The 18,130-nt window shown below is 33.3% G+C and overlaps 1 protein-coding gene across 2 annotated transcripts in view; it reads left to right on the top strand.

The window, feature by feature from the left end:
- Positions 1-18,130, top strand: part of LOC143226280 (voltage-dependent L-type calcium channel subunit beta-1-like) — a 90,939-nt gene that overhangs the window by 38,946 nt on the left and 33,863 nt on the right. Inside the window, exons 3-4 of one of the 2 annotated variants that reach the window (XM_076457037.1) lie at positions 3,768-3,823; positions 16,409-16,525. In XM_076457037.1, coding sequence (XP_076313152.1) covers positions 3,803-3,823; positions 16,409-16,525 — 138 coding nt within the window. In that variant the 5' untranslated portion in view covers positions 3,768-3,802. The remainder of the gene's footprint in view (positions 1-3,767; positions 3,824-16,408; positions 16,526-18,130) is intronic. The other variant, XM_076457035.1, reaches the window with a different exon arrangement.

Below are 18,130 nucleotides of genomic sequence, written 5' to 3'. Positions count from 1 at the left end.
TGGAGTCCTCTTTCATGAACCAACTATACACTTCATATATATATATGGATTGATCAAACGTCAGCCGAAAGTTATGTCGATATTTCACATCTAGTGCCTTGTCTGAAGCTACAGATAAAGAAAGGGTTCGTGAACGCTGGATAATCTACTTTACACAACGTCTTCCTAGAAAGCACGTTACAAGCTTTCTGCTGCCTTTTGAAGGATACACATATTTAACGTGATAATTTTGTGTTCAGAAGAGACAAAGTTGTATTCTTATTGACGAGCAGAGAACATTTCTGCGGCAACTAGAGCCTTGGACTTACTACCTCATCTTTTTACTTTTGTGAAAAAGGTTGAAAGTTGCAAACATTCCACCACCCCAAAGTACGAAACATTTGCCTTAGTCAAGTAAGCGTATGATGTTCTCTTCCTTCTTCCAAACTGTATTTCTTTATCTTTGTGGCAAACCATGGGTCTGTCTATTTGGTTAAGTACCTAGCAGATGATTTAATGATACCATTCATGTCAACCGACAAGAAAAGATGATAAAGAACGTGATGAACAGAATTCTGAAAACTGGAGTTATCAAACCGCTTTCTGGAACTTTTATAATTGTAAAGTATGAAGTAAAATATGAGAATTTATCCAGTTTATCAAAGTAGATGTTATCTTTTCAATAGAATTGCTTGTGAATCGTTTTTTTCAAGAAAGTCAACAAGATGTAGATTCTAGAATTTTAAATGGAAGCAAGGAAGTGCATTGTCCATCTGCTGGAGAAGTTAGTGGACAAAACTCACATCAAATTCACTTCTGTGCAACATGCTTCTTTCTTCGATCCACCTAAAACTGTAAAGAATTCAGAAGAGTGTGAGAAGAAATGAAAGTGAATACTGTCAAATTTTGTTGGGTTAAAACACTTCCCTGAACGAACATGTAATAAAGTACAAAAACATTTTAGCACTTTCTGCAAATTGAAGTCACCAGCTAGCAAAGCCACTTCCTTAACTATAACAGTAATGCTATAAAGAAAAGCATCGAGAACTGTGGTCCATTATCGAAGTGGTGCTGGTACTTTCACATGAACAGGCTACTGTTGAAAGAAGTTTTTCTGTAACTTCAAATCTCTCCTTGATTAACAAGAACAAAATCTCCCATATCTCTCAGAAACTAACCAGAATGTAGTCACAAAAGCTGGAGGAATAGGAAACATACAAGTTATCTCAAATATGATTCTGTATTGCAAATCTGCTAGGTGGAAGTACGAGTAATACTTAGTCATTCAACAAGAGTGCAAAAACAAGAAAAGAAAAGACCACATGTAAGAATTCGTACAGCTTAATGAGAAAAAGAAAAAACTTTGAGCATTTACGAGAGGAGAAAGATAAGGTTGTAGAAAGTCCTCCAAACCCACTAGAATTGATCCCTAAATTTAACTGTTTCAGAAACTAGATCTGTATTAGTGCATGTGATGAACAGTGCAAAAATCAGATTGAACTATTTCTGGAAATCTGTAGGAGAAAGTAAAATGGAACTATTTCAATAAATTTATGAAGGAAAAAAGCTTGGTTTATATTTATATTTTTTCATGAGAAAGATAGAAAAGAAAAGGAATTAGCAAGATAGGAAAAATAAACTAAGCCGTTTCAGAAAGTTTTTTGTTTTCTTTTCTGTTGCTTTTGACAAAAATTGTATATCTCTTTGGACGTTTTGTATTTCCCAAACTTTAGATAGGATCATGTAATCAATCCTTTTTCTTACAAATATTTCAGTTATACTGCCGGTATGGGTAGATGTCTCATCTTGACTGTTGTTTAAGGTAAACTCTGCACACCCTGAATCTAAAGTTTCAAACTTTAATTAAAAATAAAATAAATTCGACATCTCATAGCTTTTGAATCTTTTTTAAGACATAAAAAAGAAACAAAGAAAACAGTTAAAACCGTTACATAAAACTGAATGTTAAAAAATGTTATATTTTATAGGTTTTTGAATATGTAATTAAAATATATTAAATTAAAATTAATGTCCTTGTAAATCACATTTTGATTCTTGAAGAAAGTCATAAAAGCTCTTGAATTTTGTTTACTGTATGAACCCTGATATTCGTTTTCGTTAAAGTTTGAAATCATATTCTACCCTTGTTTTTATTCGTTCTGTTTGACTAAACGTAAACACGTCATCTCATATTTTGATTACAGCTATGCTGTACATAAATAGGCGTACGACTTACATACGTGTTTTATGTTTAAAATGTAAGTCAGAAACATGGATTAAAATTTGAGGAATGAAACCGATCTGCGCATATTGACTAATTAACCCATTCACTACAGTGCTCCCACTCCTTCACACTGCGACTAGTACAATTATATCCCATTTTGACACTATTCACGTCTTCCTCTGCTGGGGCCACCCAATGGATCAGCGGTATGTCTGCGGACTGACACCGCTAAAATCCAGGTTTTGATACCCGTAGTGGACAGAGCACAGATAGCTCATTGTGTAGCTTTGTGCTTGATTCAAAACAAACCAAACCAATCCTCTGCCATCCATGTTCATCATCTTGACTGTCATCACCAGATGGGAAGTCATTATCTTTTGTCTCATTTGACTGTCTATTATCTCACAGTTGAACACCACTTGACTCACTTTAACTATCTTGTAAACTACCTGGGTCAAACGAATCAAGCATATTTGCATAGTAATTAGGGTTATTATTTGCCATTCTAGTCATTCATGCAAGGTTTGCATGCATTTGTTGTACATTTCACTCGGGCATCTAGTTGGTTACTGAAATACTGAAGTGGGAAATACTGAAGAAACCATATATCAACATTAGGTGGGATACCATTAAATTCTTTCAAACTCAGTTTACTCCAGCGTATCACAAGTAGCTATTTTCAATGATAACAGGAAACATTTGTACCATTCGTAGTTTGAGAAGTTGGAAACACTGTTCCAGTAGTATTGAGAGGGTTAATCTCATGCCTCAATCAGTTGAGTACCAAAATTCCAAGCTACGTCAACTCTCATCGGACCACATAAATTGATGTTAAAAATATTATCCAAAAATTATGAGGGCTTGCCATGAACTGATGGTTAAGACACTTTGCTTCCAATCTGATAGTCACGGGTTCGAATCTCCATCACCGAACATACTTGTCATTTTATTCATGGGAGCGTTATAATGTGACAGTCAATCACACTATTTGTTGGTAAAAGAGTAGCCCAAAGGTTGTCGGTATGTAATATTTATTAGCTGTCTTCCCTCTATCCTGTGATTACTAAGTTAGGAACGTCTGTTGTATATAGCCCTCGTGTAGCTTTGCACAAAATTCACAACAAACCAAAGAAACATATAGGTGTGGAAGATAACTATATGTCGTGTTTATATTTGATACACACTTTTATACTGTTTCATAGCGGAACGTTTGAATATTCTTTTGTTTTACAGCAAAGCTTAGCACTTGGGTTTTGCTCAACTTCCAACGATATAGAATAAATTATAAAATATGCTGACACCGCGCAATCAGGGGGTTAACTTAGACAGTTCCAGTTTTAATTTTTGTATTGGAAACCCTCTTTAGGATTACATTGCATTATTTCATGTGAATCAAAGTGTGTAATTTGTTATTTTCCATTTAAAAACTACACATTATTAATTTTGGTTAACTATTAACAATTATTAGCATAAGTGAATAAATGCACTGCCTATACTCTCTCAGTTGTGATTCAACTACTCTGATTCTCTGATTTCCTTTCTTTCTTTCTTTTGCATGTGTCAGCTTGTGGTGTTGTCGTCTGCACGTGCTACTATATAATGCCTCGGTATACACCTCTGGTAAGCTTCTATTTTTCTTTGCTCATTTATTTAATTTTTGCTGTTCCTTAACTGGTTGTAAGAAGTGTCTTGATTGTTTAATAAACTCTAGACACCGAACAAATGACACTGTTTTAGCTTTTAAACATGATGACAATATAATGAGCTTCAAATAATTAACAGGTTAAACATGATGGTAATATAATAAACTTCACATATTTAACTAGTTAAATATGATGATAATGTAATAAGATTCACATAGTTTACAGTTATATATGATAAAAAATATATAATAAGTTTTACGTAGTTAACAGATTAAACATGATGATATTATAATAAATTTCACATAGTTAACTGGTTAAACGTGATGATAATATAATAAGTTTGTCATAGTTAACAGGTTAAACATGTTGCTAATATAATAAGTTTTACACAGTTATCTGGATAAGCATGATGATCATATATTATAATTCATATAGTTAACTGGTTAAACATGATAATGATATAGTAAGTTTCACAAGAACAGGTTAAATATGCTGATAAAATCGTAGGGACCGAGCATGGTCATGTGGTTAAAGCACTCAACTCGTAATCTTAGGGTCGTAGGTTCGAATCCCTGCCACACTAAACATGCTCGCTATTTCACCCGTGGGGGCGTTATAACGCTACGGTCAATCCCGCTGGTCGTTGGTAAAAGAGTAGCCCAAGAGTTGGCGATGGGCGGTGATGACAAGCTGCCTTCCTTCTAGCCTTACACAACTAAATTAAGGACGGTTGGCGCAGAAAGGCCTCATGTAGCATTGTGTGAAATTTAAAAAACACAACAACTAAACTAAACCTAATATCATAGTATTTGTACTAAAAACAGATTAAATGTAACGAAAATATCAACAGTCTTCATGCGAAGAACGGGTAAACTTAATGATAGTACATCAAGCTTCACATGAAGAACAGGTAAACTTAATGATAGTACATCAAGCTTCACATGAAGAACAGGTAAACTTACATGAAGAACAGGTAAACTTAATGATAGTACATCAAGCTTCACATGAAGAACAGGTAAACTTAATGATAATACATCAAGCTTCACATGAAGAACAGGTAAACTTAATGATAGTACATCAAGCTTCACATGAAGAACAGGTAAACTTAATGATAGTACATCAAGCTTCACATGAAGAACAGGTAAACTTAATGATAGTACATCAAGCTTCACATGAAGAACAGGTAAACTTGATGATAATATAAATACATGAAGAACAGTTTTTGATGATAATATAAATACATGAAGAACAGTTTTGAGAAGCCTTCACTAACCTTCGCTTTTAATGTTTGTTTTTTTTATATCCTTAGTTTTCGAGTTAACCAGACCAAGATTTATAATAAATGTAGAGTATGTATGGATGGAGCTGTGCTTCCACTCTGAAAAGAAGAAATATTAGTAACTATTTTCACTTGGGCGTTAATCAATGTTTTCCATTCTCTGGCCTAAAGTCGGTTGCTTTCTTCTGTGCCATTTGCTATTTCGTATTGAAGTAGACAGGTATAGACACGAGTATTTCTAGCCACGTTTATAAACATTGTTTATTGAAAAATCAAAGACTGTTCTATGTCACATATTATTTACCAATTTAAAGAAGATTATCAGGTAAAATAGGGCAAATAATACAAGAAAAAAGTAGAAGAAAAAATATTTTGTTTCGTCGAAAGTAGAAGTTGCAGTACTTGTCTTGAATCACAAAAAATGACATTTCTGGTATTAACTAGTCTAATTTTATTTTTTTTTCATTTCGTAAATTAAAACATTTGGAAATGTCTTGTGTTCCCGATTTTATTTCTGTATGTATACTTATTATTTACACTGAATTATCTGTTTCATTCCAACTTTACATTGAAAATACTATTCGATCCTCTTGAAAGTTGGTCAACTTTAACTATCAGTTCAGAGGTTATATCAAAATCAGTTTCGGTTTTGAGCGCAGATAGCCCTTGAGCAGCTTTGCGCGAAATTCAAAAAACAAACAAACAGTTTCGGTACATCAAAGTACATCAATAGTACATCAAAAGTTAAAAATAAAAGGTCATTGCCGGATCTAATTATTTTTATTTCTCACCTCGTTGTAGAAATTTTAGCCTGATTAAGTCACGGATATAAGGGTTACCAAAACTTAGTTTTTGTCATGTATTTATTTATTGAATCTTACCTATTTAACTTTGTTATCGTAAACGTTGTTCGTTCATATACCAGCATGGACTCACAGAACATATCCTTTTGTTCGTTTATTGCAACAATACGTTTTAAATGCAGAATGTCTGGAATAATACAAAATAATTCTAATCGCAAAAACTGAAATCTATGAGTCTACTTGTGTTAGGCCTAAAATTATTAAGCCTTTATTAAGAATGGCCTATATTCGATAAAGAGAAAACTCAATTTTTACTCGTGCACGTTTTCTATTTGTTTGTTCTGTTTTGCTTTAGTTAGGGTTAAACTTTACTGTAGTGTAAGTAAACTGATAGTATTATTCTGCGACTTATGGCTAGACCATTTAAAAAAAAAAAGATTCATAAGCTTTTATATATGTTATTGTACAAAATGTCTACTTAAATATATTCACATCTGTCTTTTGTTTATATCTGTTAAAATGAAATGCGTACGCAATTTTAAGAGAGACAAAAGCCAAGTGTTATAATAATAGTTACAACTTGATCAGTTTCCTTACGAAGGATATCCAAAATGAGTTACTTTTTTAAGTTGTTGAATTCGTTTTATAATGATTTTATATAATGAAACATTGTTTATTTTACTAGAGTTGGTATTTCAATACTTATGTGTCTGACTTATAGTATTGAAGTAGACAGGTATAGACACGAGTATTTCTAGCCACGTTTATGAGCATCAGTTTGGTTTATAGTTAACATTGAAAATTACTGGATGAAGTTTGCGTTCTACTCCTTATTCGGTCGTAATTACTTTGTTTTGGCTTACAATCGTGTATTTACTTTATAACATTAAATTGTTTCATATTCTAATCTTGGTTTTATCTGGCGAAGGATAAGTTTTTTTTTCGTTTTTCAATGCTTGTCTTATATGGTAAGGATTAGTTTATTTCGTATTATAATTTTGGGTTTACTTGGTAAGGGCCAGTTTGTTTTGTATTTCAACTCTGGTTCTATTTGTTAAAGACTTGTCTGTTTCATTGTCTAATTCTTGTTTTTCATGGTAATGATTATTTTGTTTTATATTATAATTATGCTTTTACTTTGCTTCGTGTGAATTAGTAAATAGGTTTTATTCAGGTGATTTGCTCAGCAGGAATGTTTGTTTTGTTCTAGTCTTAGATTTTTCATTATGAAGATTCGTTTTTACATTGTATCACTGTGGTCTACAGGAAATTCATTTTCACAGTTTGCACTTTTGCTAAAACATTTGTAACCCATGAACTCTCAAATAATATACATAAAAAATACATAACTAGTTATACCTTTAGGACTACCTTCATGGTAACTACACCGTCAGCTGTTTTTCAGTCAACGGAATTATAAATTGGTTTTAGAAAAGAAATTGGAAAATGAGGTTAATAGACCAGCCTCATTAGCATTTTGATGTAGAGAACATTAGTGTCCGTCATTTTGGACATCAAGCTGTGAATACGCTCTGAAACGTAAAAAAATACGCCAAAATTGCTTATGAAAATCGGTTGACAAAACATTATGTAGCTGATTCCGTTGTTTTCAAACCACATATTAATCCACAGGGTGGCCTTGGCGACTATTCATGCTGGTAATCGCCCAGATGTTGCGAATTTTCTGTGTATCTTGTTGATTCCTTCAGTAGCTTAACCTCTGAAAGAATGATATACTGTTAAAGACTTAAATTGCTATGAATTCTTCTCAGTAGAATGGGAGTTGTAAACAGGTCATCGTTTGTGTCTTTGTAACTGATGAGGTGAGTTATGTTTTGTAACTTCTACTTTTTATTTTCCACAGTCACTGCTATGAACATAAAACTTGTTGTCACCACTATTACCAGTGTTTATTCATTGTGATGTTAACTGTATGCTTCTCAGTCTACGATACAGTGTTGTCTGACTGACCCTGATCTAATCTAACGACAGTACCTTTATAACATACATTACTCGTTAGTGTCCGTAGAAATGATACTTCTCACTTATCAAGTATCGTCAATATTTTCTAAAATTAATAGACAGTGTGATACTTGCACATATATTTGAAGACAAAGTTTAAATTTATACTTGATAGCTCTGTTTTGATACCTTTCACAAAATGTACCTTGAAGATACAGAAATATTGTGATGGCTGTCAGTTTTGTTTCATGGCAACCAATGCTGATTTACATTTTGGATCATTTTTGAGTCTGTAAAATTATGTAATCGGTTCTGAACCTTGCTTATTCTTACAGCCAAAACTGGAAAGACATTTTTCATGTTGTTGATTTTCTTATTTCACTTACTTGAATACAAGCGCTCGTTCTGCTGTCCAGTACGGCTGGCACGAGGGGAAAACAAGATCACGTGACATTATGACGTAATTCAGAAAAGGCCTACTGGTTGTTGGTCGTTTTGCTTTTAGCGCTTTCAACATGTTCCTTCACTTACTCTTCATGGAGATATTTCATCGATATATTTGGTTGCTTTAGAGTACGTGAAAGTCTGTAAACCATGTTATTTTCAGCGCATACGCTGTTAAGTCCGGTCTTACTTGTAACATACCCCGCCAGTCAAATGTTGGGTGATCAGTTGGTTTAACGTGATATGGCATGGTGGTTCCTTCATAGACCTTTTTATTGATGTGTTATTGAAGTTATTTGTTTTTAATTTCTATTTTCTTTAACCATTTATAAATAAAAAAGAAAGGTTAATATCAGTGTCATGTCAATACCAAGGAAAATCGAAAGCAAAATACTCACTGAAACATGATACTGGTATTAACATGATACTGATATTAACAGACATTGGTAAAAAAAAAAACACAAAAACTTCTGTTCTCGAATAATTTAGAATAAAACAATATTCTATTTGTTTTAATTGCTTGTGAAGTATTAAAATCTAAAAATATTTCATTACATATATATTTGATGTAAATTTCATGAAACCACCAAACATTACTTGGTTTGGCATAAGAAAATATGCCTTTTATGACCAATAAGGAGTTGTCATTACATATTTAATGTTGGAAGAACCTGACCAATAAGGAGTTGTCATTACATATTTAATGTTGGAAGAACCTGACCAATAAGGAGTTGTCATTACACATTTAATGTTGGAAGAACCTGACCAATAAGGAGTTGTCATTACACATTTAATGTTGGAAGAACCTGACCAATAAGGAGTTGTCATTACATATTTAATGTTGGAAGAAAGCCATTCATGAAAACAAAGAAATTCGTTGAATCCTTAATTCCTTGTTTCAAAATTATGAAACTATCGTACACATAAAGTTTATAAATAGTGAAGTTTTAGTAGTATTGTTAAAGGAATGTTATTTCGTAACTCGATTGCCCATAACCATTCTTGTGCTATGAGAGCAAGTATGCATCTCTTATGATTGGGATCAGTTTTATCTGTAGGGTAGGATCAAATGGATTCTCGAGATGAGGTAAAATAGCTACCATCTGATTCATAATAACTAATATTTCAAATTAAAATGCTGTATTTAGCAACTGTATTTAAGTCATTTAAATCACCAGTTAAATGCTGGCCTGCACTGTGCTAAATTTGTGCACTATTAAGGACAGTGGCGCAAGAAACGTGTTTGCTAGTTGGGAGTAATGAGATACATGTCAACTAAAGACCATGGCGGAAATATAAGTTACTTGTATGTGTGTGTGGTGGGGCGAGTTACCCCTAAGGCGCTCAACGTAAAATAACCAAATGTTCCACACACACAAAAAACAGGAAACTTGAAATTATTTGCTTTACTAACTATTAAGCTATTTATGACTCCTAATTGTTTTAAATCAACAAAGTGAAATATCTACTTTGTAACCATGAAAATTCAAAATATTTACCTTATATCAAAGTTATAAAAGAAAAACCAAACCAATAAAAACATCTAAAGGAAAATACTCATTTCAAAATGATCCTGAGTTTACCCTTTAATACCTAATGAAAGTTTAAATTAAAATATGTTTGCTTGTTTTAAGCCACAGCAACATTTTCTTAGTCCACTGCGAGAAATTGAACCCCGGATTTTAGCGTTTTATGTCTGCCCCACCGGGATACGTCAAGAGATGACAATTTCTCACTGACAGCTGTAAGTCTACGGATTTACAGTCAGGTGTTCGATTACCCTCAGTAGACACAGCAGATAGCCCGATGTGGCTTTGCTATAAGAAGAAAGCACGAACAAAACTCAAATGATGACAACAGAATCTTAAAAGAATTATGTTAATATCAAATTATTAGAAAGAACTGGAAAAACAAACAAACAACCTTTTAAATCACATCTCGTTACGTTAGCTTTCCGGATTCTATGTGATGACAAAAATGGACAATTGATCGCATTTTATAAAGCCCAATGGCTTCTTTTAAAATTAATTCTTCCTTCGTAAAGTTGTGTCTACTTTGATTATCACACCATTGCTCAACACCACAATTTCCATTGTAAGTAGATTCCATGAGGGCAAATTTAGAAATACCCTTTGACAAAGGTCCCATAGGCTCTTCACCCTACGTGGACGCCCGTTTTATAAGACCACAGTTAAGCAGACCAAAGACACAAAAGTCCATTATACCTGCAGTATACTGCCCTCCTCCCCCACACACACTTTTCATTGCTTTAGTTTTAGTTTCTTCTAACATCTTTTTCTTGAAATAGTCGTTGCTATTACGATGTGATTGAAGCTTGTGAGTTTTTGGCTAGGAAACATTCAACCTTTTTAGAAAGGTTTTTTATAATAACTACTGTGTTCACCTTGTAAATGAAGGCGTTGTTCCGTATTGGATTAGGGTCTATTACTGCTCTGAATGCTCTGCCTTGCGAGCCTTCCTGCTTCCGTGAAGAATACTGAAGATTCTCCTTTTCTTAATGTAATGTTTTTTTAACTATATCATATAACAATCTCAATTGATAAATATTTTGTTTTAAAAGAGCGGTAACATATATCTCTAGCCACAAGTTCTGTAATTTCGTTATTGCACTGTCGAATGGTTAAGAATTCCACATGAACTAAATGTATCGACACAACACAAGTGATCCATGGCGCTAAGCCTCGTATCTACAGCAACATACATTGCATTAGCACATGCGAATCATACATTAATAATGTATGATTTGATTAATCCTCTGTATATCAGTGAAACATTTTGATCCTCAAGGGATATAGAAACAGAACACGTTCAAGGTGCTAAAAAATGGAAACGACCAACAACTATATGGCTAGTATTTAGCAAGATTACACAGTAGAGCTATCCTCCCTATCCCTTTAGACGTCTGTTCTAAAAACATAATTTAGTTGATATAAACAGCAGTTTAACGTTTAATATAGGCTCGGCACAGCCGAGTGGGTTAAAGCGTTCGATTCGTAATCTGAAGGTCGCGGGTTCGAATCCACGTCACACAAATCATGCTCGCCCTTTCAGCCGTGGGGACGTTATATGTGACGCTCAATCCCACTATTCGTTGGTAAAAAAGTAGCCCAAGAGCTGGCGGTGGGTGGTGATGATTAACTGCCTTCTATCCTGTCTTCCCTCTGCTAAATTAGGGACGGCTAGCGCAGATAGCCTTCGTGTAGCTTTGTGCGAAATTCCAAAACAAACAAACGTTTAATATAATCATAAAGTCCCAACTTGAAGTTTGATCTCATTGTTTTTTACATCGTTAACTGATCCTTATACAGAATCAGACTGATCATTTCTTGTTCTTCATTCCGGCAGAAATAAAAACTGGAATTTTTAATGGCTTTTTCGCCGTTTGGTTTTCCTTTATTTTGATAGCTATTCCATGTTTGTTAGTTTTTTTAATAAGTCTTACTGGAATTTTTTTCGATAACTGTAGGAATGTGCTACTTGTATATGTGATATGTTTGTTTGTTACTTCTTCACATTCCTCTTAATAGTTCTATTACCGATTTTAAATTAGAAATATGTAAAAATAGCATTTTAGATTTCTTTATACGTATATAGTCACAATACAATGCTTTGTTTTTGAATTTCTCCCAAAGCTACTCGAGGGGTATCTGCGCTAGCCGTTCCTAATTTAGCAGTGTAAGACTAGAGGGAAAGCAGCTAGTCATCACCACCCACCGCCAACTGTTGGGCTACTCTTTTACCAACGAATAGTGGGATTGACCGTAACATATAACGTTCTCACAGCTGAAAGGGCGAGCATGTTTGGTGCGACGGGGATTCAAACCCTCAGATTACGAGTCAAACGCCTTAACGCCCTTGGCCAGCCGGGCCCTAATACAATGCCCATGAGGCTTTTTACTCAACACTGGAACTTGTCAACTGGGTTAGACAGCTGAAAACATATGTAAAAATATTCACTTATTCACGTCACAGTAGTGTTAATTAGTTGGAAAGGAAATGTTTTTAATGTTGCAGCTGTCACGCTGTTTATTATATATATATCTGTGTGCGTGCGTGTATGATCTTGCATTATTTAAAGATTGTTTCTCTCCAGATGCTTGAAGAATGGAGTATATCTCACTTGGTGTAGCCACAAGGAGAAATTAATTGTATACGTTTTATATTTATCTTTCGAGATTTTGGGAGCAGCAAACGTTTTAGTAAAGTATGGGTTTTTATGAATTATGTCACCCCTCCAGTGGCACAGTATCATGTCTGCGGACTCGCACCGCTAGAAACCGAGTTTTGATACAGATAATCCATTGTGTAAGTTTGTGCTTAATTTCAAACAAACAAAAAACTAAATTATGCCAAAGAGTATCCCTAGAACTGTCTTCGTTTTACTCCGACTTTAATATATAACACTATGTAACAAAATGTTTACTTTTTCTTGTTCCTAGGCAGAAAGTGTTATTTCCCAACTGCTTATGCTTAAATTAAATGGAAAAGACCTATTTTTCTATCCAAACTTTGCTTTTGTGACCTGGGAACGTATAACGAAAACATTATGGAAGACTATATTTGGAGGCCGATACGTGAAAGTGATTTACATTACAGTCGCAAATCTCGAAAAACTACTTACTTCTAAAGATTTTTGTATAACTTTAATATAAATACACGTACCTCTTGAATCGTATGTTGTTTTATTCAAACCTTATGTAAATTTGCCCATTTTTACATAGAAAATAGGTTAATTTCTAAATTTCATTATCCAAGTCACAAAAGCAAAGTTTGAAGGGAATAATTTTTTGTACTTTTACAACATAAGCAATTAAGAAATAACACATATTATCCAGGAACAAAATTTGTGTTACATAGGGTAATTTATGTTTTGATACTTAAGTTACTTCAATAGAAATAAGATGACAACAACAACATTTTGACATACAAATAATGTATTTCGATAAAGATAAAAGAATAAAATATATACTAGAAACCTCCAATTTTTCGGCTAAATACGCTGCACCATCTTAGGAGAACAAAGGAGATAGATGAAGTTCATTTATACACACAATAAATGTACGTTCACAATTAGCATCGTGTACATTGGCGCCATCTATAGAATCGACTTCCACAAATTTATTTCTGTGACACCTGGGCTTAAATCTGTATATTCAAAATCACTTTATTTTAAACAGTTCTCTTTATATGTAGTTCAGTTTTTGAACTCTATGTGTGTAAGTATTTTGGCACTGTCCAAATCAATTACATGTGGCATGTTCCGCTAAGACCAAATCAGTTGCTTTTAATTTATCAACAGCATTTTTGTGTTCTTTAATTCTAAATTTCTTTTTGCTTGTCCAGTATAGCTAAAACAACAATCACGTGAAACTTTATATATTCCGCATTCATCCCCTAGTTCATTGTTATATTTAATACTATTAATAACGTTAATTAATTTTAATTGAGAAGTGAAGGTTATTTGTCAGCCCGTATTTTTCATTAACGCTTTAATCATTTTTGGTGAAGTTTTTACTTCCATTTTCTTCTAATTATTACAAATGGCGCCACAGTACAAGATGCAAATTGTACAGGTACATTTACTGTGTATATAATGACGGTTTATATGCCTTCTGTGTTTCTTGGAAACGGTGCCACTGTAAAAGATGAACATTGTACACTTACGTTTATTGAATACAAACTAAATTATCGTCATGCGACGGAAAATAATGATTCATTTTTCTTCTTGAAATTATATCAATGTTTTATGAACACGCTTTCTAAAATCGATAGTAATCTAGTAACAATATATGTGTAGTGAATAACTATCCTATTTCTATTATTTCAGGAAAACAAAATTTTTGATGTATATTTGTTCATCTTTAAGTATTGATTGATTAGAATTTTGACTTCTGTATATTTTCAAGTTATATTCAAATGTTCTTCTTGATAAATCATTATAAACTGAAACATGCGAAAAAACTGTAAAGTATTAATTGTGGTGGTAAATGGAGAGAATTGTATGAATTTCGAGGTCTGTTTTTTGGACTTTCTTCTTAGTTTTGGCTTTGTTAGCCTGGATATTTTCAGAATAGAAATATGCTGATTGTAAAATATCCGGGTTAATATTGTATTGTAGCCAAGGGTTCCGATTGGACAAAATTTGGTGATGTTACGTCAGTGTTTCCCCTTGACAACCAAGCAAACGTAATGGGGAATTTCAGTCAATGATTATAATTTCTATGCACCACCAATACAAAACTTGGGGCAAGTATGTATGTATATATATATATAAGGAGAAATGACTGGAAGAAGTTCAAAATACAAACTTGCTTGTTGCGGCAGAAAGTGTCGTCGTTTTGTGAAAGTTTTATGTCGATCGATCCCGCAACGGCCAAAATATCGGCGTAAGAGATGGACGGCTTTTCGTTTTTATATAGCAGCTATAAAGAAACTTTATATATCTTGACCTTGATGGAGTGTGGTACACTAAAATGTGTTTGTTAAGATATATTTTTCTGTTTTTAATTTTATACAAATAAAGTATTGTGCGTATCGAACTGTTGTTGTAGTTATCTTATCTTGATTGAAACTTCACACAAGAGAACTGTCGTTTAATGTATTTATCTTTACTTTGTTATATTTTATATATCAATTCTCCACGAGTTTTACTTCACAGATTTTACACAATGAAGTTTGTATATTGTTCTAATTCTGGACTTTGATTGGTGGGGATGTTTGTATGTGTTTTACTAACGTATTTAATTAGCAATAGTAAGTTTGTTTTATGTCACAATCGCGAGTTTTACTTTTTTAAGGATTGGTAATTACATGTTTTGATCTTTGAACTGTTTTTTCTTTTCTTTTATGGTTTGATTGTGGATGGTTTATTTTCTGTTATGATCCTGCATTACTTAGTGCGGGCTAGTAGCCATGTATTGTAATCCTGTAATTCACATGGGTAAGACTAGCAGTATTTGTGTGTAAAACAAACAACAACAAACAAACTCAAAGCATTTTTTGTACAGTTAAGTAAATATTCACATTAAAAGGAATGCCTCCGTTTAAAACAGCAAGACCGAACCTGTGATAAAATAAAGCGTGTTATTCATCTAAGTAAGCCTTAACCACTACAAAAGCACTCCGTATATTAAAAAAATATTACCAAGGCACAGGTTATAATGTGGAATATAATTTTTGCTCTGGGTTTTGGAGATGACTGCTTAAGTAGGATCCTCATAACATTGGAAATAAACGGTCTACCAGTCTTAACCCCCGTTTGCTACTCTCGTATATTAAAGAAAGAAGATAAAACTAGTAGTAATAATAAGTTAGGAGAACAAGGTGTGGATGACCAAGCCTACAATTTTTCACACTTATATAACTATTCTTATAGACATTTGTGAGAAGCTTTCTAGAGAAATATAAAGTGAAGGAAAGGTCTCACTATTAGTAGTGATTAAGGGAACTTACTTTCTGATATTAGCTTCCAGTTCAAATTATAGTAGTAAAAACTGAAATTAATAAGTTAGTATTGATAGTACAGTAGATAAACTGTACAGGTATAAAAACTAAACAAGTTATCTAAACTCGTATAACTCCGACCTTCCACTCATTAAGTTTACTCATGGAATCTACTACATGCATACATATTCTTCCATTTATTCCAGTGGCTGAACAGTTCCTTGTTTTCTCACTCAGTACTCAAAAGGGAATAGGTTATTTTGCTTTTTTATATTATCATGAACTTGAAAAATGTCATAATCCTGTAATAGTTAAGTTAATTTTCATTCAAAACATTTGAATTACTTAGTGAGAAAGTAGGCTTTGCCCTCTTTATGTGTTTGAAGTTTTAAGCTAACTTAATTGGGCAAAACAGAGTTTTTTTTCTAATCTTAAGAAGCACCTTAAAGACGATGTTTTAGTTTTCTAAATGTTTAAAAGTCAATTGAATAGGAGCCAGTACAAGCTTTGTAATCACAAAAATTACCTGAAAGAGGTGTGTTCATTTTTCTTTGATTTACTTAATAGAAAAGAGCTATCTTTTTTGTAATTGTATTTCTCTGCATGATAGGGTTCTGGTGACTCTACTTATAGCCAGCCGTCTTCCGATGTGTCTCTTGACGAAGAACGCGAAGCACTTCCTAGAGAAACTGAGAGGCAGGCCCAAGCTCAACTGGAGAAAGCTAAGGTTTGTTTTTCACACCACAACAATCGATTTTTTTATTATTTTTAAACTAGAAGGCAGAATGTTTTCTTAAATGTAATAAAGTCAATATTTGATTCTAAGTTGTTTTCTTGATAATTAAACTCAAATCAAGTCATACTGTTGTTTATTGTTTGCTTCGAAAAATCCAGTAATCGGTAAATTTTCAACATGGTGGTTAGTTCTGTGATACGTGGAAAAATAAGATGTTTTTAACTTCACCAGGGACCGATGGTTATTTTATCTTGAACATTACTTAAACTTCTTATAATTATGTATTAGTAACGTTAATTAGTGAATTAAAGTATGTATCATTTTACTGAGTGCTAATAAATGGTGTTATTAGCTTATTCATCTAGTATAGCCCACCCTGCAAAGAAAGGTTAGACATCTTCGTTTTTCTTAAGATAAAAGGTGAATTAAATGGCCTAATCTAAAGCATAATTTTTATCAATTTGAAACAGTTAACGATGAAACAGACATATTGTACTTGCTGAAGTTAAGAGAGTTTTTATCGTTTAGCAAAGGAGTCTAAGGGGTGTGTTTACCTATAAACATAAAAGTATAGCTAGATGTTGTTCATTCTGTAACAGTGTGTCAGATTGATAGTCTCGAGACAGATGACTAACTAAATTCTCCATTCTTAGACTGACATATTGTCAGAAAGTTGAATATTTAGATACGTATTAAATAGCATTACCTTCGTTTCTTATGGAGTGAAGTTAAATATGTTATTCGTCATTATATAATGGTTCATCAAGATCATTTATTTTTAAGTATAATAATTAAAACAGATTAGTACACATCATAGTTCTTTGGTTATGAATAGAAGGTGTTTTTAAAGTGAAAACGAATGTGAACCGTAGAGATCTTTCTTGAGTCTTATTACTTAGAAGTACAGTGTTACACAGAATTTTTACAAAATGATCGTCTAATGTGCCAACAGTATCCCAAACCAAAAAGAAAACCTTCCTTTAGTTGTGGCTTTTAGATGAGTTCTTGGAGTATTCTTCAAACATATTATCAAAGTACACTATTTAAGAATTGTGAAGATCTCGACTTGTATGATAGAGTGAATAGACAAAGGACTTATTTTTTCAAACACTTCTTTTACTACTTAATGTTTTGTCTTACGGTTTCTTCAGTAGTTAGCCTGGCAAGGCCATTTGGTTAAGGCGCTCGACTCGTAATATGAGGGTTGCGGGTACGAATCCCTGTCACACAAAATATACTCGCCCTTTCAGCCGTGGGGTGCGTTATAATATTACGATCAATCCCACTATTCGTTCATAAAAGAGTAGCCCATGAGTTGGCAGTGAGTGGTGATGGCTAGCTACCTTCCCTCTCATCTTACACTACTAAATTAAGGACAGCTAGGGCAGATAGCCCTCGTGTAGCTTTGCGCGAAATTCAAAAACAAACAATCTTCAGGAGTTATTTACAATATACATACATATCGAAGGTTTTTGTTTACTACAGAAATGCAGTAGTGCAGATAGCTATAGCGTAAATTATATAATAGTTTTAGATATTCTTTTAAAAAACGTCTATTCTGTACGTTATAAACAGTTTTAGAATAAGCCATAAGGT

This window comes from Tachypleus tridentatus, chromosome 9 (assembly GCF_004210375.1).
Source record: "Tachypleus tridentatus isolate NWPU-2018 chromosome 9, ASM421037v1, whole genome shotgun sequence".
Classification (NCBI taxonomy): Eukaryota; Metazoa; Arthropoda; class Merostomata; order Xiphosura; family Limulidae; genus Tachypleus; species Tachypleus tridentatus.
Note: the sequence above shows the minus strand (reverse complement) of the source record. Positions and strands in the feature narration are given on the sequence as shown.